This window comes from Hyaena hyaena, unplaced genomic scaffold (assembly GCF_003009895.1).
Source record: "Hyaena hyaena isolate Hyena2069 unplaced genomic scaffold, ASM300989v1 scaffold_0, whole genome shotgun sequence".
Lineage (NCBI taxonomy): Eukaryota > Metazoa > Chordata > Mammalia > Carnivora > Hyaenidae > Hyaena > Hyaena hyaena.
The window spans coordinates 11,979,813-12,006,998 of record NW_024080632.1 but is presented as its reverse complement, the minus strand read 5'-3'; the positions used below and the strand labels follow the sequence as shown (position 1 = coordinate 12,006,998).

Here is a 27,186-nt window from a genome sequence, read left to right as displayed (position 1 = left end):
CTGTTCCCCTCATCTCCGCGCCTCCCTTCTCGTCTATTTGCCCCCTCATATTCGGAAGCAAATTACAACTTGGAGGGAGGCTCTGGAGAAGCCAAGCATCCTTGAGGGCGGAAACCCTGGAGAGGCCTGAGGCTTGGAAACTCATCCTAATGATAGCCGTTACTTACAGAGCACTTTCGGGGGGGAAGGGAGGCCTTTGTGCCTCGCTCCTATTAGCTCATCGAATCCCTTCAGTAGCCTTACAAGTGAGGCAAGCACTATCATTTCAAAGATGGGGCAACTTTGAGGCCCCCAGATGGAAGCCACTGGCCTCAAGTCAGCCAACAAGAAGATGGCGATGTCAGGATGTGTACACGCTGGTCTGTCTGAATCCAGGAGCCACTGGCTTAACTGTGGCACTCCCCTGGCACCCGTCCGCATCCAGGCGCTGAGAAAACAGAAGCTTAGAGAAGCCTCTGGAGGCAGTGGGCTTTCAGTTCTGAGATAAACTGATTGACTTTTTTTTTTTTTTTTTTTTAAGGAATGCAAACCCCACCCTGCAATACACATTATTACCTATTGTGCTTAATGACTAAATGGAATGGGAGAGTTGTTCTTCACGGATCTGCCAGTGTGGACGTAAAAAATGCATTAGCAGGAAGAGAGGCTTTTTCTGGAGCACACCGGCAATCTCCAAAGCACTCCTGGTTTAGAATTTCCAGACAGACAACAGACAATGGAATGAGGCACAAGATGGCCAGAATGCAATCTGTGGACCCATGTTCTCCCGCCTGATTGACGGCAGGGATTACTTGCTGGAGACAGGGCACACTCCTTAGGAATCCGCAATGGCTGTGTCGCTCAGCGGCAGTACACGCAGAGATCGGAAGGGTCTGAGGCTTGGTGTAGTCAGTGGTGCGTATGTGTTGGGGTTGTGGCCAAAGGCTTCCCTTCTGAATTTACAACTTGGGTCCTGCCTGTCAGATTTGCCTGTGAAATTTGGTCCCCAGGGTTAAGCTGTCATCTTTCATCTTCCTCTCACGGTTGAGGTGATCTTACATCAAGTCCTAGACATGACTGACACAGAGCAGGAACTTGGCAAAAGGTATCTATAGTCACCCAGCCTTCTAGGTCCTGCCCTGACTGTGATCATGTGCATAATATTTTCTCTGCCTGGGATACCTCCCCTTTCTCTCACTCTATGTTTTACCTGGTCTCTTCCCATTCAGTGTTCTAGACCAAATGCTTCTGATAAGTGCAAACTCAAAGACCCAGATGGGTATTGCAGGGACGGGTACATGAGCCTGAACATGCACGTAAGGCTGTATATAGTATGTGAACCACCTGAGACACTCTTAACAATAATCTAGTCTCTCTCTCTCTCTCTCCATCCACACACTTCCTCCCCTAAGCCCCGAGAGCTCTTTACACTCTTATTTTTATCTTTCTATCATTACCAATAAAGGGCTGCTCAATTGTACAGCCCCACCCCGGGGCATTATTACTTGTATTCTACAAATTGTGTTTTGGGAGCACCGTTCCCCCTGGAGCACACATTGTAAACGGTGCCCCTGGAATTGTGCAAGAGGACAGACCTGCTCGGAACATACATTGGCTCCCTGCAAATCCTTGCGCTTTCCTCAAGTAGACCTTGAGAAAGAGTTCATAGGATCTAAGGGTCGGCTATCTCATGGCAGGGGTGGGAACTCACATTCCTGCCTTCACTAGTTGTTTGGATCTTGCTTTATTATGGAGATTCTTTACAAAAAAAAGATCTTCTGATTCAAAGAATTTTCTTGCAGAATAATGTTCTAATTGATTCCTTTAACTTTGAATCCACATGCTGCCAGGAAACTCTTGTTTGGAGCTAATCTGACCCAAAATGATTCCTAAATTGAAACAGTGAAACACAGTCAGATGTGCTGAAGGGCTAGGCCATGCATTTTCTTTAAATGGACCCCATGAGACTGACAGCAGCAAAAAGACATGCAGAAATCCCTGACCCTCAAACTTTGTCTGCCGCATCCTTAGACACTTATCAGGCTGTCCGTTTTGTCTGTCCTGCATTTTTCTCAGCTCAGGGCAGAAGAGTGCTTCTGTGAGCATTCTTGCTGACTCTGTTTTTGTTTTTGTGGGAAATTTGAGAGGATGAAGTCCAGGTAAGCTTCTAAGGGGTCGCCGTAATGTCCCCCATCCATCTGATGGTTTAATGGCAGGATACGGCTGTGGCAAGGCTTGGTTTGGGGGACCATTTCACTCCATATCATTGCTCATCTATTAAAATGATTTATGAAACATATCTGGGCTCCTCAAGAGGAAAAAAATTGTGCTCTCTTTGTAAGTGCCGCCATCCCCCACCTCAGGTGAGAAAGCAGCCAGAAAACGGGTTTGGTCAGACACTTGGACAGCTTCCCTCAGATTGAACAGGGATAGGGCATCCTGGAGCCCCTAAAGGTAACCTTCCATGTGCAGGTAAACTGATTGTCTGGGAGAAGGTATCTAATGAAATCTTATGGGTTTTGAGAGCTGTGATGATGTGGATCAGCGAGATGTCAGCAAAGAACGGCCAGTATGGTCTGGAAGATCTTGGAGGACCTGTTCTCTACAGCGACACCTTGTGGTAGAGAAAAGCAATGGCAGCGGGGGAGGCCGCAAGGGTGAGCTTTCTCCTCTGGGTGTGCCAGGTAACCAATGAACTGCTGTTCATTAGACAATCCAAAGGAGGAAAGGAAGCTCCTAGACGGAGACACTTGACTTCCTGAGAATAATTCATAAAAGAAGTGTGACTCAAATTTGTAGCCTCTTTCATGTTGCAGAATAAGTGGTCCGTATGATGAAATTGCTTATTTTCTTCTCAATGATGGGCTGTGGGTATGGAGAAAGGACATTGGTTGGTTCAGTTGTGATCCATCCTTTTCTCATTGATTCAAGCTGTTGACTCCACTTCCAATAAAAATAATAGTAATAAGAAAAATGCTGATAATGATAAGAGCCAGCTCTCGGCAACTCGATTCTAAATGCTTTCTGTGGACTAACTAGTGTTATCTTAAACACAGTGTCTGAAAAGGATCTAGCTCTTTGTCTCTCAAGGCAAAGAGCAAACTATAGCATCCTAAGCTTCTTACAGTTGCACATTCTCCAGCACCTGGTTTTCTCATCAGACAGGAATGAGACATATCTGGGTCCCCTCACAGGCGGCAAGAAAATCTCACCTAAACTAAGTGGACAGGAGAACCCCAGTGGTATAGTCAAGCAGTTGGGGTGAGGTATTAAACACCAGCTGTCAGGAGTATTGGCTCTTCTCGATGTGTTGTGTATTTAACACTTATACAGTCCGAGTGCCGGATACATGCATCTTGACTCATTTTTATTTTCATCCCTGCCCTGTGAAGTAGATTTCATTATTATTCTCCTCATTTTACAGATGAGGGCAATGGGACTCAGAGATGAGATAGCTTGCCCACATTTAAACACCTTTTCAGTGACTGAGCCAGGATTCAGGCTGGTTCCAAAAGCCGTCACATGTAATACTATCTGTCAATACATAAGATCAGGTGAGGGGTAGGTGACAGGGAAATTGGTTTTAAAGATGTTTCTTGTTCTTATCCATTTCTGGAATAGAGTCATGAGGAAATTAGTACCTGTTGAAATATATTTACAGGCATTAATTTTGGAATAACAGGGTGTGAACTGCCTACTATTTTTATTATTGTTATTGCTTTGCCCTCCCGTGGATTGTGGGTTGGACAAACGATAGGGTGTCATTTCTCTCCCAGTGGGCGGCTGGATGATTTTTGGTCTAGCATCCCAAGTGTCACTCCTGAGAACAGTTCAGGTGTTCTGAGATGAGCTTGGTGAACCTGTGGGGTTTCTGGCTTTCGAATGCAGTCTTGTTTTGTTTTGTTTCACTTTTAAGTGAAGTCGTGACTTCAAAATGTTAGTTACCACTACAGAAAAGACCCAGGCAAAGATGTGATCAAAGACTATAGTCTCTTCAGGAAAAATCAAAGTTTTTACTTGCTTTGCAAAAGGTGCATGGATTACAGCCACGGGCAGTAGGCTCATCTGGATGGCAACAGCCACTTCTGGAGGGGCTGAGATTACAGGAAGTGCTAAGGAAGACAGATATCTTATGTGAAGAATCCTGGGGGTGGGACATGATCTCACTGATGCAGGCTGGCTCTATCCGGGGCTCAGCTGGATGTTGCCAGTAAGTGTAGGGGCGTTTTATTTCATGAACACTTTACGTTTTCATTTTGCTTTCCATAAACTGCTCCCCTCCCCCCCTTGCACTGAAGACTATGCTAAAGTGAAAAGGGCACAGTCATGTCTGAAGTCTTTTCAACGTCTCACCCTGTATTTGTTGCTTTTCTCTCATTTCGTGTGAGAGAAGCTCATTTTGTTTCAAACGTTCCTGGATTAGCTACTTTTTCATAACTGCAACGCAATGTAAATGTAGAAGACTTCAGCGAAGGGTCTAGAATCTTCAAGCTGCATGCTCTAGGAGTTTACCCCAAGGAACTAAAGTAATAATGGTCTAACTCTAAGCACTGTTTATAGAACAGGAACACGTGGAAAATAACCAAGAAGTTCAGCAATAGGAACTAGGTAAATTATGCTGCATTCTACACTGGAATATTATACAATCATTAAGATGGTTGTTATGCTTCAGTGGATATTCAATATTGAAGAATTATTGCTAACTTTTAGACGCGGTAATGTTATCGTGCTTTTTGCTTTAAAAAGAGTCCTTCTCTAGATAGTCACTTAAATATTTACAGATAAGATAATAAATGCTTCAAAATTTATTTTGGGGGAAGGAGTATCTGGGTGGCTCAGATGGTTGAGTGTCTGAGTTTTAGTTCCAGCTCAGGTAATGATCTCAGGGTTGTGGGATCAAGCCCCACTTCAGGCTCTGTGCTGAGAGTGGAGCCTGCTTAAGATTGTCTCTCTCTCTCTCTCACTCAAAAAAAGAGATTGTTGGGATGAGCACTGGGTGTTATGTGTAAGTGATGGAATCACTAAATTCTACTCTTGAAACCAATACTACGCTATATGTTAATGAACTTGAGTTTAAATAAATTCAAAAAAATAATAATGGGGGAATATGATGTGTAAATGAAAAATAATGGAGTTGATATCACTGATCTTAGTAATGGGTGCATAGAGGTTAATTATATTATTCTGTCTGCCTTTATGGATATCTGAACATTTTCATCCTAAAAACCTTAAAAAATGGAGCTGAAGATGGGCATTTATTGGCATGGAAGATGTTCATAATCTGTTGCTAAATAAAAAAAATCAGGTTACTAAACAGTACATGCAGAATGGTGCTTTTGCCTTATTAAAATTACATGTCTGTATAGACAAATATTGGAAGTTGATATGCCAAAATATGAATAATCATTCCTCAGTTACTTATTTATTATCTACTGATCTGTATTTTCTAGTTTTTCAAGATTGTCTTATTGGTGTATTTTTTGAAAGTTGTTTAAAAAATAGAGCTGGGGGAGGGGGTTGCCTGGGTGGCTCAGTTGGTTAAGTGTCAGGTCATGATCTCATGGCTCCTGAGTTTGAACCCCACAGCAGGCTCTGTGGTGACACAAAGTCTGAGCCTGCATCGGGTTCTGTGTCTCCCTCTCTCTCTGCACCCCCCCCCCCAAACCCCAGCTTGTGTTCTGCCTCTCTCTCAAAAACAAATAAACATTAAAAAAATAGGGCTTGGGATACAGGAAGTATCTACCAATGCTGAGCATATGCAAACTCGATGAGCCAACAATTCTACTTGTAGGTATATTCTCAACAGAAATGCATATGTTCAGCAAAACACATGTACAGGCATGTTCACGGGAGCTCTGCTCGTTATACCCTCAACATGGAAACAACTCAGATGTCCATCAATACCGTAATGGATGTGTTGTGCTATCTTCACTGAATGGAAATTAGATGGGACCTGAGAAAGACCAAACTCCATCCAGCTTTATGAGACAGTATGGATAAGCCTCAAAAACATAATGCTGAGTGAAAATAACCCGATACTACAAAGAATCAACTGTACAATTTCATTTATGTAAAGCTGGAAACAGGAGGAGCTGATCTCAGCCTCAGAATTCAACATAGCAATTTGTGGGGGTAGGGGTGGGGTGGGGTAGCTACTGGAGAGGACACAAGGAAGCTTTCAGCGGAGGGGCTTGGTAATGTTCCTTTTCTTGATGGGGGTGTGGGTTAGAGGGGTGTGTTCATTTTGTGAAAGTCTATTGAGCTTAATCATTTGTGTGCTTTCCTGTATTATGTTATATTTCAATAAAAAATTTTTTAAAAATTACAGGGCTTAATGCATGCCCCGTCTGCTCTAAGTGGTGGATTAGTGCTTTATTGTGCAGCCTGTGGTTACATCCATTAGAGTAATGGCTTGTTCAACAATCCCCATAGGAAGAGATTTAAAATTAATATGGAAATCCAGTACTAACCGCTGATTTGCAGTCTCCATTTATGAACTATCCATTTTGACTCCCTGCCTCTCTTTATCATATTGGCTCTAGCTGTCCTTAAAACATGACCCTCCCAGGTTCAGAACCTGGCATTGGGTGTGACATTCCCTCATCTTCTGCTGCGCTGTGCCTGGAGCTCCCTGACTGGGGACAGGGAGGAATCCATGAGATCATGATCACATTGTAAAATAGTTACAGTCACTCAGGGCACACGGATGATGTAAGATACACAGCTGCCATTTATCAGGCACTTACCATCGGTCGGGCACCATTCTAAATGCTTCACATGTATTAACTCATTTAATCCTCACAAGAGCTCCGTGAGAGGGAGAAAGTATTTATGCAATCCCCACTCTGGGACTTGGAGAAATTAGGTAGTTTGTTCATCACTACGTGGCTTGTAAGTGGCGACTCTGAATTCCCTGCTCTCATCTCTGTTCTCAGAGTGTTAAAAGAGCTAAGGGAAGGAACTGAAGCAGAATAGGAGATTTGATACACCTTGTCTCCTTCCGTCCTCATCAAAGAAGTCCCTGGAGGAAAGCATTGATTCCGTCCTACAGACGAGAAACTGAAGTTCAGGGAGTCAAAATGACCAGAGCAAGACCACTCAGCTGATAAGGGACGGAGCTAGGACCGTCTCCTGTGTTGCTGATTTTTTTGTCACTGCCCATGAATAGCTTTAGATGATCTCACAAAAGCAGCTGAAAAACAAAGACTACCTTTTGTTGACTGCATTCCTTACCCCTGTCTGTTCTCACAAATGCCAGCAACAGTATGAAGTAGATCTTGCTATCTCTGTATCCCGTACCACAGATAAAGAAACTGAGGCCTAGAGAAGTGAATTGATTTGTTCATGGCCACCTAGCTAACTGGTAGACCTGGGATTTGAATCCACCACTGACTCCAAAGCCAATGGACTTCTAACTATATTGTATAAGTCCCCCAAGCCTAACTATAAGACTGAGCACATTGCCTGTCATCTGGCAAAGAATTTCAGAAAACGAAGTTGTGCAAGTCCTTATGTAACCAAAGGTTCAAGGGTTCAAGATACTATGATGCTTAAATTTGAGAACATGGTCTTTTAATTCTTTTTTTTTTTTTTATGTGGGATCCTCTGAGGTAGCCCTAGCCACAAGGAAAGGAATTATAAAGATATCCACCCTCCGTGGAGAGCAGTGTAAGAAAATCAGAGAAGAAAATTTGCCCTAGATCTATGGTTAACTAGAGGTGTCAGACACACGAAGACATCAGTAAGAGAGAAAAAAATGGGCAGGGCCTCTGGGTCACATTCAAGATGATAAAAACACAATTAACTTGAGCCAGGTTCCTCCAGCCCACAGCAGTGACCTACCCGTTGGGCGTGCGGCTGTGTTTATCAGTTCTGGGCTAAGGACACAGGGCTAAGTGCTTGCCTTTATGAAACGTGTAGGGGACTCGTTAAAGTCCACCCGCTGGCTGTAGAGTGTGGAGGTGATGTGACATAGAGGGGTACTGAGGTCTTCTTTGAATGATTTGTAAGGTGCAATTCAGAAGTCTTAACTTTGTCTGCATCCAAGGCGTTGACCAGCACATAAATCCATGTTCTGGCACAATTCTGGGGCTTTGAGGCAAGGCTCAAGTCAGGGGAGGAGCCAGTGGGCAGAGTCAGGCTTGAACTTCTAAATGAAGATGTTCTGAGTTACAGGCTATGGATGTGGAGGTCCTGGGTGTTGAGTAGTGAGATGCAGACATTGTTGAGGGCCGCCAGTGAATGCCTGAGGTCAACAATAATTTTTATAACTATTTAAATTCACTGATTAAGAATCAGCCTCATTCATAAAGGGATTTGAGTGAGGTCTGCTCCTCCCGTTGGTCTCTTGCATGCCAACCCTGAAAAGGAGTTAATAAGGTGTCATTATAGACACCAAAGTCTCCTTTTGAGTCTTTCAATTGAGAGATGACAAATAAATTATATCCTGTGCAGCAAGTCTAGTCAGTTATGGTCCCTGTCTGGAGTGCTGGGTTGGGAGGATTTTTGAGACCAAATCTGAGCTCAGATGGAAAGAATGCTGTGATCCACTAGTGATGTCTGCTTTGGATACAGCAGACAGAAGTGGGGGTACATGAGCCACATATCTCATCCTGAATCTAACTTTTAATTAAATTTAGTCTCATCTCTTCTTGTTTCAAAAAAAAAAGATGGGAGAAAGTCTTTCTACCTACCAGCTCAGACACAAACCATATCTCAAAGTGAATGTCCCTTATTCAAAGCTGTTACCTCATAAAGAATTAATTCATCCCATCAACAAACTCTTGGGAACTGTGACAGTGGACATGATATAGCCTAGGCTATGGTAGATCTTACATCCTAGTGAAGGAGGCAGAGATACAAACAAGTCATAGCATATTGACTATGCCATTCCCTTGTCCCCCACATCCAAACCATTAGCCAGTCCTGTGGCTCTAAATTAATCCTGAATCCAGGAACTTCTCCCCAGTTGACTGCTATTTGCCTGCCAGGCCACTGTCAACTCTTAGAGCCTTTCAACTGGGCTCTATGCAGCAGATGGAATGTTCTCATAAGAATCAGATCACAACCAGGACGCCTGGGTGGCTCAGTTGATTAAGTCTCTGACTTCAGCTCGGGTCATGATCTCATAGTTTGTGGGTTCAAGGCCTGCATTGGGCTCTGTGCTGACAGATCAGAGCCTGGAGCCTGCTTTGCATTCTGTGTCTCCCTTCTCTCTGCCTTTCCCTCCCCCTCCTCAGAAATAAACAAAAATTTAAAAAAAAATTTTTTTTCAATCAGATCATATCCTTCTCTAGTTCAGAACCCTCCAATGGTTTCTCATTACATTTAGACTAAGACCCAAATGCTCACCATGGCCTATAAGGCTTGAAGTCCATTTCTCTAATTTCATTTACTGCCTCTCTCACCCTCTGTCACTCAGCTTCAGCCACACTGGCTACTCTCTGTTTCTCTAACACTTCTAGCTAGTTCCAACTTTGGCTCCCATCCACCCATTTTCCTCTGGAATACCCCTGTTGTCCTCTACCTCTCGCTCCTGTATCTTTATGTGAATGGTTCTCACCATTCAGATGTCAGGCCCAGAGTCCCCTTTACAGCACGGCCTCCTCTGGTCACTCTAGATAAAGTAGCAGCCTTCTCCCCATCACCAAGTTACATGCATCGCCTTGTTTTGTTTTAATTTTTAAAAATATTTATTTATTTCTCAGAGACAGAGTGTGAGTGGGGGAGGGGCAGAGCGTGAGGGAGACAGAATCCCAAGCAGACTCCAGGCTCAGAGCTGTCAGCACAGAGCCTGACAGCGGAGCTCAAAGTCACAAACTGTGAGATAATGACCTGAGCCAAGGTCAGATGCTTAACCGAGGGAGCCTCCCAGGCGCTCCACATCACCATGTTTTATGGTCTCGGGGTATATAACCAACACCCCTTTCTCCATCCTGTTTCATCACTCACTAACTTGTTTGTTGTCTTTGCCCCATTTTAACACACACCACTGGTTCCTACTCACTGAGGACAGAGATTTTGAATGTTTTGTTCATTGCTGTGTCTCCAGTAGATGCAATAATACCTGCTGTATCCCTGGCGATATCTGATATTCAATATTTGTTGATGAAAATGGGTGACCACAGAAAACTGAGGAGGAACCAAGAAGTGCCTCACCTCTTACAAAGAAAGAAAGCTTCTTCCTTTGCCAGAATTCCACTTGTTATTTCCAACTGCCTTGCTTCAGCTATCTACCAAATGGAGCTCTAAAGCAAAATCTCAAACACTCGCATAATCTGTACCCTGCTGGGGTCTGCTGGGGGACTTGGGTAGGGGGGAGGGAGCGGTAATTTATCACTGTTTATTTGCAATTGCCTCCATTTAACTAAACTTTGCCATGGGCAAATCATCGCTGCAGGTCAGTATTTTCCTTGTTTTAGTTACAGAGATGTTTGTTTTCTTTAAAACACTTGCAATAAAAAGTGCCAGCAGCTTTGGAGGAAGGTAGGTTATGGCTTCACGAGTCATCCAAGAGCAGGGCACATGCAGACACCCCGATTGTCAGCTTCTACTAGGAGAAATTCGGGGAGCAAGTGTGTCCGCGTGCTGCCTAGTGCCACCAAACATCTGGTGGAACAGGCGAGGAGGAAAGCAGTTAGGCTTTTATTCTTTCTAGCATCATGTTAAACTGGCCATGAAACTGGAGATGGTGCAATTGAATTATAAGAGGGCTGAAGTATTAAATAAAATCTAGGAGGTAGTCAAGGTGTTTGGTTTGAGGTAGGCTAAAGTCTAAAAGGCGAAGCAGGTTTGGAAAACAGTAAGTGGAAAAGACAACATTTTCTTTGCTAATAATTTGCCCCATTTAATACTGGGAGATGAGCACACGGGGTTTGTATCTCTCAGGGAGGTGATTTCCCCTGGAAAGCAGGGTGTTTCCTTCTGAAGGGGACTCACTGTTTCCTTCAATGTCAGTGGAATCCGGGAGCGTGGCCAGGTGGAACATTTTATTGTCGTTTCTTGTTTTCTGGCTTGCGGCTTTTCTGTGTGCCCTGTTCACGTTTCTCTTTCATGTCCAGCGTTTGGACAGACTAAGCCTGTCCAGTGAGGATGTTAAATTCTAGCTAGTTTCAGAGCCATGGTAAATGCATCTGGCAGGCATGACAGTCTCAACTTGCCAACTCAAGGGTGGCAGAAAAGCTCACCTTTTGACTAAAACCCCTATGTTCTGCTGGATTAGTCCAAAGTTCAACCTTGGTCGTTGTTGGGGGCAGGGGGCACGTCCCCAGGACGGGCCAGTGAATGATTTACAACCATTTCTCTTGGCGGGGGGGTGGGGGGGGTACAAATAAGCCCTGATTTGTAGTATTTGTGGATTTCTGTGCCATGAATATTTCCACTGTGGCTGATTTTGAGCTACCGATGTGATGTCAGTGAATGAGGATCTGGACAGATATATGCAGCCACTCCTGTCCTATAGCATTTCTACCACACAGATACCATAACCAGAAATAACATCAAGAGCACAGAGAACAGTGAAATGTATGAAATCATTAGGAAGTGATGGGTTTGGGGTATTTAATACCTTTGTTTTAATATGATGTATTTAATTGTAAGTTCCTATAATTTAATTTTAAACCATAGCTGTGTTTCACAACTGGCTTGCAGATTTCCTGGAAAGTTAGCACTCGGTTCCAGTTAAAAGCTGGCTAAGCACTGCTTTGTCACCCCCCCCTTGAGCTGGGTCGAGTCTTGGTACTTGGAATTTACATAGATCAAGCCATCTGTTGGCACCTTTAGTTATCAGCTGTTTGTCTAAAGGATTCAGATTATCATGGCTCTCATGTCTCAGGCTCCCAAGAGTCTGGTATATATTTACAGCTGAGGCTTTGGGTTACAATCATCTACCTCAAGGTTGATAATATTCAGCTGCTAAGAACCAACCTGGTCACAATGGTTGTATATGGCCAGTGTCTGTTCTGATTGTTTGGTGCCCATGACATACAGATGGTTCTGCATTTTGAACTTCACCTCTGATCCAAATTCTGTGCTGCATCATTCCTTCTGAAATCTGGAATAGCCTCTAGGCGTGGCCATGGAGCAGAGTACAGAAAGCATTCTTTCTCAGCTCCACGAGCCTCTTTCTTTGCTTCCGTCATTCAGGTAACTCTTGATGTTCTGACACTACTCTCCCCATACCCAGGTGCACCAAGGTTCCCAAGCCCCTAGCCTCAAAAGCCCTCTCTAGCCTGGGTTCAAACACTATAGAGGCCAATATGTCCACAACTAACAGAGGAATCTCTGTCAGTCTCAGCCCTCAATTCTGAGACCCAAGTTCACACATCATCCCTGAGCTCAGCTCCACATGAGATTCTGAGACTGAGGTCCATCTGCTCTCGAGCTGCGGACATTCTCTGCAAGGTTTTACCTCAACATTGACCGTTAGTCTGCTTAGGCTGCCATCACAGAATACCACAGACTGAATGGCTCAAATGATAGACATTTATTTTCTCAGTTTTAGAGCCTGGAAGCTCAAGGTCTAGTATCAATAGAGTTGGTGTCTCCTGAGGGCTCTCTCCTTGGCTATTAGATGGTACCTTCCAGATGTCTCTTCTTATGATGAGGACACCAGGCCTGTTGATTCAGGGACCCACCTTTATGAACCCCACTTAACCTTAATTACTTTAAGTAATTTAGTGGTCCTCCAAATACAGTCATTGGGGGTTAGGGGGCTTCAACATGTGCATTGGGGGGTGGTGCACAAGTCAGTCCGTAGCAACCACTGAGCTCCTGAAAGGTGGTTGGTCCAGACTGATGTGTGCCCTGGGTGTAATTCATCAAAGTTCATTTTGTATCACTTTGTCACTTTTCATCACGTATGAAGAATGGAATAGAGTATTTCATTAATATGTTTCATATTGATTACATGATGAATGGTAACCCTTTGGCTATGTTGGGTTAAACAGGATATAGTATTAGAATTACTTTCACCTGTTTCTTTTTGCTTTTTAATAGTAGTGTGGCTATTCAAACATTTAAAATTACGTGCACGGGTTGCAATTACGTTTCTGCTGGACAGAGGGTGTCGATGCATGCCTTCGTCCCTTCACCCCGTTCTTCCTCCCCACCGGCCACACCCACACCTTCCAGCCTCCTCTTGGGCTCATCCACCCAGGGTCATCAGCTGTGCTCCTGCACGAGGAAGGGGTGGAGATTCAGACGGGCAGCGGAGACAGGAGCTTCCAGATGAAGGCCGTGAAGGAAGGGAGTGTGATGCCCTGACTCGCACGGTGGTCTGGCTCAGAGTGGGAGACACAGAAGATAACGGGCTTTCCACACCTTGTATGTGGGGGCCTGGAGGACCTGCTCTCAGCACATCTTTATGTGTTTTGTGCTCAGAAGAGTCTCATCTCTTCCTCTGCCTTGAGGTGCTTTGCCCAAAGTCCCATTTATGATCCCACCTTGGAATGTTCCCCGTCCCAGGACAGAGGTAAAAGGTGAGGGTGAGAAAAAGCCCAGCTCTCCACCCAGAGATGACTAAGATAGGGTCCTAGACCTCGGTTTGCTCACGCTGTTGTACAGGAAGGAGTTGGGTGGAGTGGGGGCAGGATATGGAAGGCATTGTGCTTAAGGCCACACGAGGGGCACTTTAGATGCATTATTTCACTCAGTCCGTCTAACGACCTCCTATTATATTCATTTTACAGGTGAGGACACAGAGACTTGGGGAGGTTAAATAACTTCTCCAGCGTTACCAGCTGGCAAGGTAGCAGAGCCGGTATTTGAGACCAGGTCTGTCTGGCTCTGGGCTACCACGACGTGCGCCTGGAGTGAAAAGGGAGACTTCTCTGGAGCACATGGGAACTCTCTTGAGTTGGATTCAGAAAGGAGTGCAAAGAGAATTCTAGGCAGTGACTGGCAGGAGTGAGAGTGGAGAGGTTAGTCCAGTACAGGCATTCTTTGAAAAGTCCAACCAGGGGACAACCTCCTGCATGTCTTCTGCTTAATGTTTAGGGTTGGGGGACCTTGGGATTTAGCAAGGACTTAGAATTACGCCCCCCCCCCCCCCCCCCCAGCCTGTTCATCTCTGTCAGGTCGTCCATGGGTTAATCCTTGTGGGCTCACTCACCGGCTTCGTGCAAGGTCTTTTTTGAGGTTTATTATTTCCTTGTCCATGTACTTGATGCTCTTCATCGGCTTGTCTGGGACCTGACGGGAGGCCAAGAAGCGAAAGAAAAACGTGTTAGTATAACTGTTAAAAAATGGAGCCAGGCTGCAGGAGGCTCATGCATTCATCTAAGATCTCTGACCAGGTTCAAGGGTCCTAAACAGCACAGTGACCTCCTCGACACCAAAGAGGGGCCGTGTGCACAGTGGAAGCAACAAGGGCTTTGGAGATTGGCAGACCTGAGCTCTGACCCTCCTTCTTTCCGGTGACTGGCTGTTTGATCTCAGACAAATTACTCAGCCTCTCTGGGCCTGTTTCTCAGCAGAGAGGAGGAATAATTCTTACCTTGTTGGGACAATTCATTGTCCTATTCCTGACTCCTAGCAAGCATTTGATAAATGGAGGCTCTTAATAGTAACATTATACTCAAAGTAAAGCAAAGAATGAAATGTTAATCGTCATTGTTGGTGGCATCAGCAGCTGATTTGGAGACGTGAATCTTGTCAATGGTACTTTTCTCCCCTCACCGCCCCTGTAGCCAGATTTTATGAGCGAATTAACCAGGTGATTGTTCATGGGTTTTTCTTTGCCTTTCCTGTAATCATTTGCCTTGTCTAGCCATAAGGGAAACTTCACAAGACTTAAATTCATTACTCAGGGGTGGATGTGGATACCAGGTCAATGTAAAGAAGAGAGTTAAATTAACTGCATTCTAATATAAAAGTCACTTTTCTCAGCCCCGGTTTCGTGAAACAATAACGAGATCATTATCTGGATTACCCTGCCTGGAAATGAATTCCTGCAGTACTAATTTTTTTTAAACCAAAGAATGTGAAATTATGGGGAAACAGGCACTTTCAATGAAGCTGATGGAAGAATACGTTGTGGTGACTTTTCTGAAGGGCAATGCGTCGGCGCATACTAAATGCTGCCGAGGTGTGCTCGCCTCGGGGTGTTAACAGTCCTGCTGTTGGGTGTCGTATGGGAATATCCGTTCATGGGCACAGAAATCCATCAACAAAATTGTTCGCTGGGATGCTGCTTGTTAAGAGGAAACTCTCGGAAACTACCTGCTCATCTTCACAATAGAAGACAGGTCAAATAATTATGGTGCATCTAAACAATGGAATAGTATAGAGCAATTAAGTGCGATGAGTGTATAAAGATGGAACATGTATTTATTGACATACGGAAATGTCTGAGTTCTTTGGGAAGTCATGTTACAATTGTGTATCACACAATTCTGCTTTTGCTTTCTTGGAAAATGGTCTATGTGGATGGACACGTATCGGAAGATATGGAAAGCCACACCCTCCCAATGCAGCAATTGTCTTGGGGAGTGGGATTATGGTGAATTTTATTTTACTTTTCCTTAGCTTATGTGAAATCTCGATTACTCTGCAATAGATATTACTCAGTTATATGATATACCAAAAGAAAATAATTTATTTAATTTTTTTTAATGTTTATTTTTGAGAGAGAGAGGAGAGACAACATGAGCAGGGGAGGGTCAGAGAGAGAGGGAGACACAGAATCTGAAGCAGGCTCCAGGCTCTGAGGTGGCAGTCAGCACAGAGCCCGACGCGGGGCTGGAACTCACAAACCGTGAGATCGTGACCTGAACTGTGTCCGACTGAACCACCCAGGTGCCCAAGATTTTAAAAAGATACACAGCCAAGTGAAGTTTGGCAAAGACTGGTTGGTAACGCTGCATTGAGAATGTTTTTCCAAAGACAGAGTGAGGGCAGGCAGGGGGTATTCACCAACAGAAATCACAGTGCGGACGCGTGGGGTGAGGCACAGTGTTTCCTCAGCAGCTCTCGTCACCCAATTTCACTGAAAATGAAATTGTACTGTGATGCTTGCTGATTTGGGCCTTTTAAGTGGACTGTGGAAGGTGAGGAGTATGGCAGTGTGGTGGGGGGTGGAGAGTGGAGTCTGAATGCAGGAGAAGGGACTGTCACTGGCCTTCCTGATTCCCAGCCCATTTTCTCCTGCGTCACCCAGCACATGTCCTGTGCCAGGCGCTCAGATTAAGAATAGAGAGTGTCAGGAGGCACCTGGGTGGCTCAGTCGGTTAAGCATCCGACTTCGGCTCAGGTCATGATCTCACGGTTCATGGGTTCGAGTCCCGTGTCGGGCTCTGTGCTGACAGCCAGCTCAGAGCCTGGAGCCTGCTTCAGATTCTGTGTCTCCCTCTCTCTCTGACCCTCCCCTGCTCATGCTTTGTCTCACTCTGTCTCTCAAAAATAAATGTAAAAAAAATTTTTTTTTTAAAGAATAGAGAGTGTCTAGGGTGCTTAGGTGGCTCCATCGGTTAAGAATCTGACTTCGGCTCAGGTCATGATCTCACAGTTCATGAGCACGAGCCAAGAAGAAGAAGAAGAAGAATGGAGAGTGTCTCGCAATTCCCCCAGACCACTTGTCACTGCAGCTCCTTCTCACCCACTAAGTGTATAAGATACAAAAAAGCATCTGGGTTAGCCTTGAATGAAACTCAACTAGATATGAAATGGTGACCTCATGTAAACTTTATCTCTGTAATTATTGTTAGTAATGAATTATATAGGTCATATATCTTAATACGCCAGGGTGTTTCAACCCCTGGGCTGAAAATTAATAGCAACCTTGTCAGTTTTCATCTTGAGGGATGGGTGAAGTGGGAGAGGAGACAGACCCCCAAAGAGGCACGTAAGGATCTCCAGAACTACTTTTAAAAACTTCAATGTCCTGGACATTTGCTTTTCTCACACCCCAGTATCCCCGCACCCTCCCTTATGATACTAGCTCCCTCACTAGACCATTTGTTGCCCTCCCCCGCCATGGGACACTTGCAGCAGGGGTGGTCCTGAGTGGCTGAAGCCAAACAGTACAGCCCATTCCCCATCACAGTGACTGGTTCAGGAATGGTCATGTGATGTAGTTGGGGCAAATGAGATGCAAGCATACATTTGCCAGGGGGTTCTACAAAGCATGATTCCTAGATCTTCTAAAGAACCACAGGCAGAAAAGTCCTCTTCCCTCATTGACCATAACTGGAGAAGCAGATGATCTGTGGGAGTTGCTGGCAGCCATTTTGTGCTCACGAGGAGCGCCACCTCCAGGTGAAGAAGATATGGGGGAAGGCGGAGAGGAGAGTCAAAGAAAAACTTGTTCCATGATGCCTTGTTGAACTGATCAGGCTTCACTAGACTTTTCATGAACATTTCCTTCATAATTTAAACCAGCTTGAATTGGATTTTCTGTTACCTGCAACCATAAGATTTCTATCCAAAAAAAGTCTTGCCTTCAACGTGCCAAGGCAGTCAATAGACTAAGAATTATTTTAACTAGACTTACTCCTCTTTTCTCTTCCCTTCCACTCTTGTGTGGTCAACATCAGACATGCATTCTGGTGCATTTTGCAGTGAAACCAATGAGATTGGCCATGTTGGGATCAAAGTTTGAAGTCAAGGTTACCTGTCTTCCTAATCCCTCTCTTTTTCTGAACCTTCATTAACTCTTACCTGCAGGACCAAAGTAACTTTTTTAAAAGATATTGTGAATTAAAAATATTTATGAACAAAGAAAAACCAAACACACTCAAATTTCCCTGCCAGATAATTTGAAAATCCAAGGTTGAAACCCTGCTTGAAGTCACAATTGTATACACATCATTCTCTTAAATGTCTCATGTTTTACTCACTCAGGAAACAAATATGATACTGTCCAAATTTCACACATTCCCCTTCCCCGCACCCCCTCCAAATGTTGCCTACTGACAGTTGCCTGTAAAAGAGAATTTGCATTGGCTAGGGCTGGTGCTGACCAATTTATAGCAGTGAAGCCATGTTGTCCCCCCACTTGACACAAAACTTTAGCAGGACAGGATCCAGCCCCCAAATACCTGCAGTTATGTCACCATTTCAGTGAATTCTTAGGAAGCCATCTTCAATGTGACCATTGTTTAATTACAATTATAATAAGCCAGCAATAATAATGGCATTGGATGAGGGAGTTCCGTTGTCAGGACATTTACCAACACTATTTGATATTAGCATAATTAAAAGTATACACAGCATCCAAAAATCACTATCTTCACAGCTTTCTGGAGGGTAGTTTAGCCATGTGTATATGTAGCCTTAAAAACACATATGCTTGTGGTGCCTGAGTGGCTCAGTTGGGTAAGCCTCTGACTTTGGCTCAGGTCATGATCTCACAGTTGGTGAATTTGAGCCCCACGTCAGGCTCTGTGCTGACAGCTTGGAGCTTGAAGCCTGCTTCAGATTCTGTGTCTCCCTCTTTTTCTGCCCCTTACTGTTTGCACTTTCTTTCTCTCTCTCTCTCTCACACACAAAAAATAAATAAACATTAAAAAAAAATAAAAACCACATATGTTCATGCCCGGTAATTCTACTTTTGCCCAGGAAATTTTTCAGCAAGGATAAAAAGATTTGTCCATGGGGATGTCTATCACAGCAGTATTAATAATAGTGAAAAAAAACATCTAAATGTCTAATAATGAGCATTGAGGGGATAAATCACAGTCCATCCAGATGATAGCATACAATGAATTATAATTTGGTGCTATTTAATGTTGCTATCAATGTATATTTGTTGCTATGGAAAGGAATATAATTTCAAGTAAAACCTCATGTTACAAAAATGTAAAGAGCTTAGATCTAGAGAGTTTTAAGATTCATATTCATAAACATCTATAGATGTTCCTAAAATATATGTACAGTAATACAAATTATGTTTTAAAGTAATGATATATATAGGGGCACCTGGGTGGCTCCGTGGGTTAAGCGGCTGACTTTGGCTCAGGTCATGATCTCATAACTAGAAGGCTCGTGAGTTCAAGACCCGCATTGGGCTCTGTGATGACAGCTCAGAGCCTGGAGCCTGCTTTGGATTCTGTGTCTCCTCTCTCTCTGCCCCTCCCCTGCTCGCATGCTGTCTCTCTCTCAAAAATAAATAAACATTTAAAAAATTAAATAAAATAATGATATATGGCAAGGTATATATGCAATAACATAATAGGTTTAAAGTAAATCTAACAGATTGTTAATAGGGATATTATTGCAGGGTGTTTGAATTATAGGTAAACATTAATTTTTAATTTGGGTCATCTTTTTCCCATCTTTAAAAATAATTTACCTATATTAATTGTCCAATAAAATAATAGCATTTTCATATTTGTAAAGCAATTCTGACTGATTGTATCAATATAAGTTAAGTGTAAGTTTTCAGGGCTGCTTTAAATTGAGTAATCTGAGTCTGGAATGATGTAAATTAGGAGATTATTTTAGCACACTGTATCAGGCAGGGTCTAGGCAGGAAACAGAGCTCATGCCAGGTAGTTCAATACAGGGAATTTAATATAGGGAAACAGTTACAAAGGTGTTGGAAGAGTTGAAAAGCAAAATAAGGGATGGCATGACAAGCTAGAGATTCCCCACAGTTGGGGATGGAGGGGCTAAGGAGAGAGGTAGCCTTCAAAAGCCCAATCCAGCCCAATCCACCTGGCAAAAGGTGGGCTCATGGAGGACATGTAGTTTCATTTGGGAGCTGCCACCAGAAGCTGAGTGGGGGAAGGAGAGAAATACTCTGGCTTCTCCCTTCCTCTAACCCTCCAATTTCCTCTTCATGCCTCCTATTGGCTGAACCCACTTGGAAGTCAGCTGGAAGGGGCACCTGGGAAATGTAGTTCACAAGGATCAGCCCGCTGTAGGGAGCAGGAAATAAAAATGGAAATGAGGGCCAACATCAAATGGCTGTGGTTGTAGTTTATGCTCTGGGTGCTCACCAGTTATTTTTGGACTATAAATCTGGTTCTCCTGATTTATACAGACCCCTTTGCAAATGGCAACTTTGGATATTTCTTATCTTTGGATCTTAAGTTTGAGGTTCTTAGAATTTTCTTTGGCTTACATGCATATCCAGAATTGGGATTATTCTTTCCAGAATTGGGATCATTCTTTCTCGCTCTCAAAATCATGATCACAACACAGGTTTCTAGAGTATCCAGAACCCACCTACTTCTCCCAGTTTCTTTCCCTAGGATATATAGCTGACCCTTGAAGAGCATGGGTTTGAAATGCATGCATCCACTTTTACTCGGACTTTTTACAGAAGAGTACTATAAATGTATTTCCTCTTCTGTATGATTTTCTTAGTAACACTTTCTTTTCCTTAGTTTACTTTATTATAAGAATACAGTATTACAATACATATAACACACAAAATGTGTGTTAATTGATTGTTTATGTAATCAGTAAGGCTTCTGGTCAACAGAAGGCTAGTAATAGTTAAGTTTTGGGAGAAGTGAAAAGTTATACACCTATTTTTGACTGTGTTTGTATGCGTAGGGGTGCTGTCAGTGCTCCTAATTTCTGTGGTGTTGAAGGATCAGTTGTATCATACATTTTAGATCTTCATAGACCACTTCCTCTTGCACCAGAATTTATATGTCCTCTGCTCCACGCACTTAAGTCCTTATCCTGGATAAACAAACTGATGCTAAACTTTTCCTCCCTGCTGACACTGATTAATGTATCTCCTACCTTGGTAACACATTACTTTGTTTAAGATTGTATTCTGATTCTAAAAACAAAGTAATGAACATTGTGGAAAATCTAGAAAAGATTAAAAAAAGTAAGGAGAAAATAAAAGTCAAATATAACCCCCTCACCATTCCTTTGGATGTCCTTTGCCTTGCTTTCTGTGACTACTTCCAGCCAAGATTCGTAAAAACCATCCTGGGACACTTGACTATAATTTTCTATCTTTGCTTCCCTTGGGAGTGCCATCGGCCTTAAGGGCCTTCAGTTTATTCCATTGACTTGTAGAGTGTAGGGGATGCCTTTATTCTTTGTTTCCTGGAAAACAAAGTCAAACGTCTGCCACGTCCACATTTTCCTACAGCTTGTGTCCTTTTCCTGATTGATCTGTAAATGAGTCTTTGACAGTGTCTGTGAGAAACACCACATGACATCCTGTAATGTGTCAGGTTAAAAACTGATGAATGTGGGAAGCAGAGCAAGAACATAGCTCTTCGGAGCCTTAGCTGGGGATGGATTTGGGGCAGGTACATTCACATTTAATATTCATGTACTATGAATATTCAGATTCAGAGTAACATTTGGAGGCAATTTGGTTTAACCTGACAGGTGAGAAGTGGGAGGTGGCAGGAATGGAAGGAAAGAGCTTTTTCATCTGAAAGACCCAGGTTTGAGTCCTGGCTCTGTCACTTAAGAGTTGAGGAACTTAAGCAATTGCATATCCTCCCCAAGCCTGTTTGCCCATGTGTGAAATGGAGTTAATACTGTCTACCAACAACGTTATTGTTCATCTATGTGCCATATATTATTCTAAGTGTGTTTTTATTTGAAGTACATGATTCCATTTAGACCTTGCCATATTATTATCCCCATTTTATAGAAGAACAAGCTGAGGTTTTGAAAAGTGAATGCAACATGCTATCAAGTGGCAAATTCTGGATCTGAACTCAACTTCAAGTGACATCAGAGCATGTATTCTTTATTTTTTTAATGTTTATTTATTCTTGAGAGAATGAGAGACAGCACATGGGCAGGGGAGAGGCAGAGACAGAGAGAGAGAGAGAGACCCAGAATCTGAAGCAGGTTCCAGACTCTGAGCTGTCAACACAGAGCCTGACACAAGGCTCGAACTCACAGACCACAAGATTGTGACCTGAGCTGAAGTCCATCACTCAACGAACTGAGCCACCCAGGTACCCTGGAGCATGTATTCTTAACCATGACTTCATTTTGATTTCCATTTTGCAGAGTGGGGGCTAAATAAGGGATAGCAGTGGCTAGCTATTAATTTAAAGATACTACCTCCAAAGCTTGCCCACTGGATTTTGTCACAAAATTTTTTATATGATGAAACATCAGGATGATTTGTTAGAAAGCCAATCTTTTAAATATCTGTTGTTCTTTGTCTTTTTATCAAAGAATGTTCCAAACCCATCTTTGTTATTTCTTAAAATATGATCTACTTCCTAGAATCCGATTAAGATGGAAATGAATTCCTGCTAAATGTACTTGGGCTGATACAGACATCAGGGGAACAGCTGGGATGCTCTGTCAAGTGCTGAGGGGGAAGGGAGACCATTTGAAAAGCTGAGTGCACAGAGGAGTAAGGAAGATGATTAGCAAATTTCAGACTCATTATGGAGAAGCTGTAAAGAACAAAATAGGCAGAGAATGAGTAGGATCCATGGCAAGGGCATATGCATGAACCCAGAGATCATAGTTTGTAGACTGATATTTAACCTTTGCATGGTTTTATGATGGTGATTGGCACTTTCCTTTGGAGAGAATGAGGTTTTATTATTTTTTTTAGTTTTTTTTTTTTTGCTTTTGTTTCTGTTTTATTTTATTTTATTTTATTTGTCTTAAAGATATAAGACAGGTACCTACCTATGTAGGGATAACCCAAAACTAGTGACCTCATCCACATGTAGACACTTCAAGCTGAAATAGGAAGTGTGCTATTAAATTCTTTAAAGAATTTATGCCTGGAAGGCAGGGTGCATCCTTTAGAGTATTTTGATTTAACCACTCTTGCTTTTCTCATCTCCCTATGGACCCAGGAGAAACGAAGTGGGAGACCTGGGAAATATTTGGGCCCTGGGGAGAAGTGGGGTAGGGAAAAGGGGATGGTCAACCAAGGGAAATGAGGGAGTCTTCTACTGGGAACCTAAGAACAGAATAAGCAACAGGAATCTCTGGGGGAAGTGAGGGATAACAATGGTTCCTGGGAAGGAAGCTTCTGGTCTCCAGCTCCTGACACAATGTCTGACCTTGAGTTCAATCCATCATTTGCTGAATGATGAAATGAATACATCACTGTCTCAAGGTTCAGCCCTATAGGCTAACTGTTAATTACAAAGGGGACAAGGTGCCTGCATAAAGATACCACCTGAACCAGCATGAGCACACTCAGCATCACCAGTGATGGGACAGATTGATGTCATGTGCCCTGAAGCAATGCACTGGGGAGGACACAGTTATCACTTGCATCGTATTTCTTCTTCTTTTTTAGAGTTTATTTATTTCCTTTTGAGAGAGGGAGAGGGAGGGAGAGAGTGAACAGGGGAGGAGCTGAGAGAGAAGGAGAGAGACAGAATCTCTGTCAGCACAGAGTCTGATTCAGGGTTTGAACCTACGAACCATGAGATCATGACTGGAGTTGAAATCAAGAGTCAGAAGCTCAACCAACTGAGCCACCCAGGAGCCCCACCTACACCGTCGTTCTGTCCCAAATGCCCAGTCTGAATGTGGTCAGGAGGGAACGATCAGAAAAATAAAAAGTGAGGGTCGTTCTACAAAATAAATGACCTAGAATCTTGGAGAACGTCAACATCCATGTCTGTTGGGGCCTCTGAGAAGCAGACACTGAGACAGGAGTACAGGTGGCTTATTGGGATAAGCTGTGAGAGAGAAAAGAGGGAGAGAGCAGGACTGGGCAGAGATAGCCTCAGACCATGATGGGGATATAGACAAAGATCCCACAACGGGTAGTGTAGGGCAGAAATAGCCGGCATTCTTTGGATGAGGATGCTGGGTTGATCCTGGTCTCTGAGTTAGGTCCTAAAAGTGCCAACAACTCAAGGTTCTCAGCTACCTGCACTCCTTAGGGCTGAATGGCAAGTTCTTTCTTGGAAAGAGATCCAAGAGACACACCTTCCACTGTGTCAAAAAAAAATTTTTTGAGAGACAGCATGAGGAGGAGGAGGGGAGAGGGAGAGAGACTCCCATGCAGGCTCAACCCTCAGTGTGGAGCCCAACATGGGGCTTGATCCCACAACCTGCTGGGATCATGACCTGAGTCGAAATCAAGAGTTAGGCGTTTAACTGACTGAGGCACCCAGGCGCCCCTCACGGTGTCAAATCTTATAAACCACCACCCACATCTGTCACCAGCAACATTCACTCTGAGGGACAATGCCTCAACTATGTCAACAGTTTGCCTTGGGACTGGATGGGCAGTCTGGGGTTGGGGGCCTTTTTTTTTTTTTTTTACATTGTTTTATTTAATCCTCATGCCAACCTTTATGAGGTACCCTTATTCCTATTTTGCAGAAAAGGAAACCCAGGATTGGAGAGGTTAAGCCACTTATTCAAGAGCCCATGGATAATCAGTGGTGGAGCTCAGTATCCTGCACTCCTTGACCCTCCCTCCCCATGCTCGTCTAGTCTAGGGGCCAGCAAACAATGGCCTGCTGTTTGCTTTTATGAATAGGGAGTTTTTACTGGAACACATTTATGCTTATTTGTTTATGATTGTAAAACCTAGGCGAGTCTGTTTCCCATCTGTAAATGAGAAACAAAGATGTCAGGCTGGTGGTCTGCAGGATTCATTTGATCTGTGCAGTGTTTACAATTATTTGGAATTCATTTCCTACCTTTAGAAAGTATGATCTTTCATATACACAGTCAGACTTCTAGCTGTGCAACAACATAAAGGTTGCAGGCTTTTTTGCTTTGTGAGTGGGGGGTGGTTGGCAGGAGGGGGGTGGTGGGAGGGGGGAGTGGCTAAGTCTTGACAATTGACAATTTATTGTGGAATTGTTACACATCGGCACCGTGTTCAGCATTTTATGCCTTCCTTCTCATTTGCTTCTTCCAACAACCCAGTGAGACAGTTATTAATAAACCCATTTTACAGAAGGAGAGCACAGAGGAAGTTCGTCCAAGGTCACACAGCTGGTCAGCTATCACAGCAAGGAATAGAACTCCCCTGTGATGGCTAATTTGAGATGCCAACCTGACTGGGCCACAGGTGCTCAGGTATTCTGTCAGGCACATTCTGGGTGATTCTCTGAGGGTGTTTTGGATGAGTTTAACATTTAAATCAATAGACTGAGTAGAAAAGATTGCCCTTCCTTTTTTTTTTTTTTTTTGAAGTGTATTTATTTATTTTGAGAGGAGAGAGAAAGAGAGAGAGAAAAGTGGGGAAGGGGCAGAGAGAGAGAGAGAGAGAGAGGAGAGAGAGAGCATCCCAAGAGAGAATCCCACTGGTAGTGCAGAGCCTGATGTGGGACCCAAACTCATGAACCATGAGATCATGACCTGAGCCAAAGTCAGATGCTTAACTGACTGAGCCACTCAGGTGCCCCAAAGATTGCCCTTCCTAATGTGGGGTGGGCCTCATCCAATCAGCTGAAGAACAGAACAAAAGCCTCATCTCTCCAGACCCATAAGAGGGAACTCCTCTTGCCTCATTGCCTTTTGGTAATGGGACATTGGATTTTTTTTTTTTTTCCTGTCTCTGGACTTGAACTGAAACATTGGCTCTTCCTGGGTCTTGAGCAGGGAGGCTTTCGGTCTAGAATATACACCACCAGCGCTCTTGGGTCTCCAGCTTCCCAGATGCAGGTCTTGGGGTCTGGTCAGCCTCCACCATTGCATGGACCAATTTCTTACAATTAATCTCTTTTTCTACATGCATCCTATTGGCTCTGTTTCTCTGGAGAACTCGAATACATTCAATCTTCCTATAGTTACAACTTGAGTCCTCAACCATTAAGCCTCCCTGAAACTTCAAAGTCTTTTGCAATCCTTTGAGTCAAAGGGAAAGACAACATCATTCGTTATTTGTTTTTTAAACTCCTTATTTTTAAGGAGGGTGATTGGTTAGGAAGGGAGAGGAGTGTGAAGATGCATTCTGGTGAAACAGAGAGAGAGGAGGAAGGGTTCCAGCTGATTAAAGCAGAGTGATAGATCACAGAGGTTGGGGGGAGAGCCTTAGGGCAGGGCAGGGGGTAACTCACATCCAGTAAAGATACACCAGTGTAAAAGACTGTTTTATTGAGATTTCCTCCATGGGGCTCAACATTACCCTCCATTCCATCTCTTCCATGAACCCTCCAGTGAAATCCACATTACACACCGGAATTTTTATTTTTTTAATGTTTTTTAAAATTTATTTCTGAGAGAGAGACAGCATGAGCAGGGGAGGGTCAGAGAGAGAGGGAGACACAGAATCTGAAACAGGCTCCAGGCTCTGAGCTAGCTGTCAGCACAGAGCCCACCGCGGGGCTCGAACCCACGAACAGTGAGATTATGATCTGAGCCGAAGTCAGACGCTTAACAGACTGAGCCACCCAGGTGCCCCAACACTGAAAGTTTTAAAGTAAGAGTTATGCTTTGAGGGGCCTGGCAAGGTGTGAGCCAGGCCCAAGGTGCACAGGGGAGAACAGAGGTGGAGGAGTGTAGGATATGCGGGAATATGAGGATTCAGAGTCTCAGCTTCTTGCCCCTCTAGCTGTCTGACTCCAGGTCTGTCACTCCCCTCTGGACATCAGGGCTCCCACCTGTGACCTTCCCAGTCTTTATCCAAGGAGCCGTGAGGGTACTAAGAGGCACCTCGGTATTTGGGCTTCGTGAACCAAACACATCAAAGAACGTTACTATCATTATCACTGTATAGTGAGTACCTGGATTTTTTAAAAAATTGAATCATAAATTAAAGACACAAAATATAACTTGAGTGAGTTATCCTCAAACTCATGAAGGACAGATTAAGGCTATCAACAACCCGAAACTGTCAGAAATGGTAGCGATGCAGAGATATAACAGTAGGTGGCGCTAGATGCCATAGCTTTCAGTCAAGTCCTGGTTTCCTTCAATCTCTCTCTGCCACCCTCCACTTGCACTTGATTGAAATGGAAATTGGCCTCCAGCATCAATGAGACCCCATCCGCCCTGGGATTGAGCTGGCCTGTCAGCAGCCGACGTGCTATATCCACCCAGTTAAAAAAAATTTTTTTTAAGTCAAATACATTAATCTTATAAGCTCTTTTGAAAGATGATGTATATGAGGGGCCAGCAATCCAGCTTTTGGGCAGCAGTTGGGAATCCATTCAAAGTCCTGGAGGAGCCTCAGGATATGGGCCCCAGGATGTAACAACCATCTTTTGCCAGTAGCACTTCTGTTTAATAATTATACCTAAATTTATGCCTAAATAGTTATGCCTAAATTTTTAGTACCTCCACGTGTTTGGAAATGTGTTAGGGTAGAGATGGCAAATGGGCTCTGCCTCC

At 43.7% G+C, this 27,186-nt stretch overlaps 1 protein-coding gene across 3 annotated transcripts in view; it reads right to left on the bottom strand.

Annotated features, from left to right (window-relative positions):
* The window catches only part of CCDC60 (coiled-coil domain containing 60), a 165,140-nt gene that overhangs the window by 73,989 nt on the left and 63,965 nt on the right, over window positions 1-27,186 (bottom strand). For all 3 annotated transcript variants that reach the window (XM_039246628.1, XM_039246807.1, XM_039246716.1), the window contains exon 2: window positions 14,090-14,169. In XM_039246628.1, coding sequence (XP_039102559.1) covers window positions 14,090-14,169 — 80 coding nt within the window. The remainder of the gene's footprint in view (window positions 1-14,089; window positions 14,170-27,186) is intronic.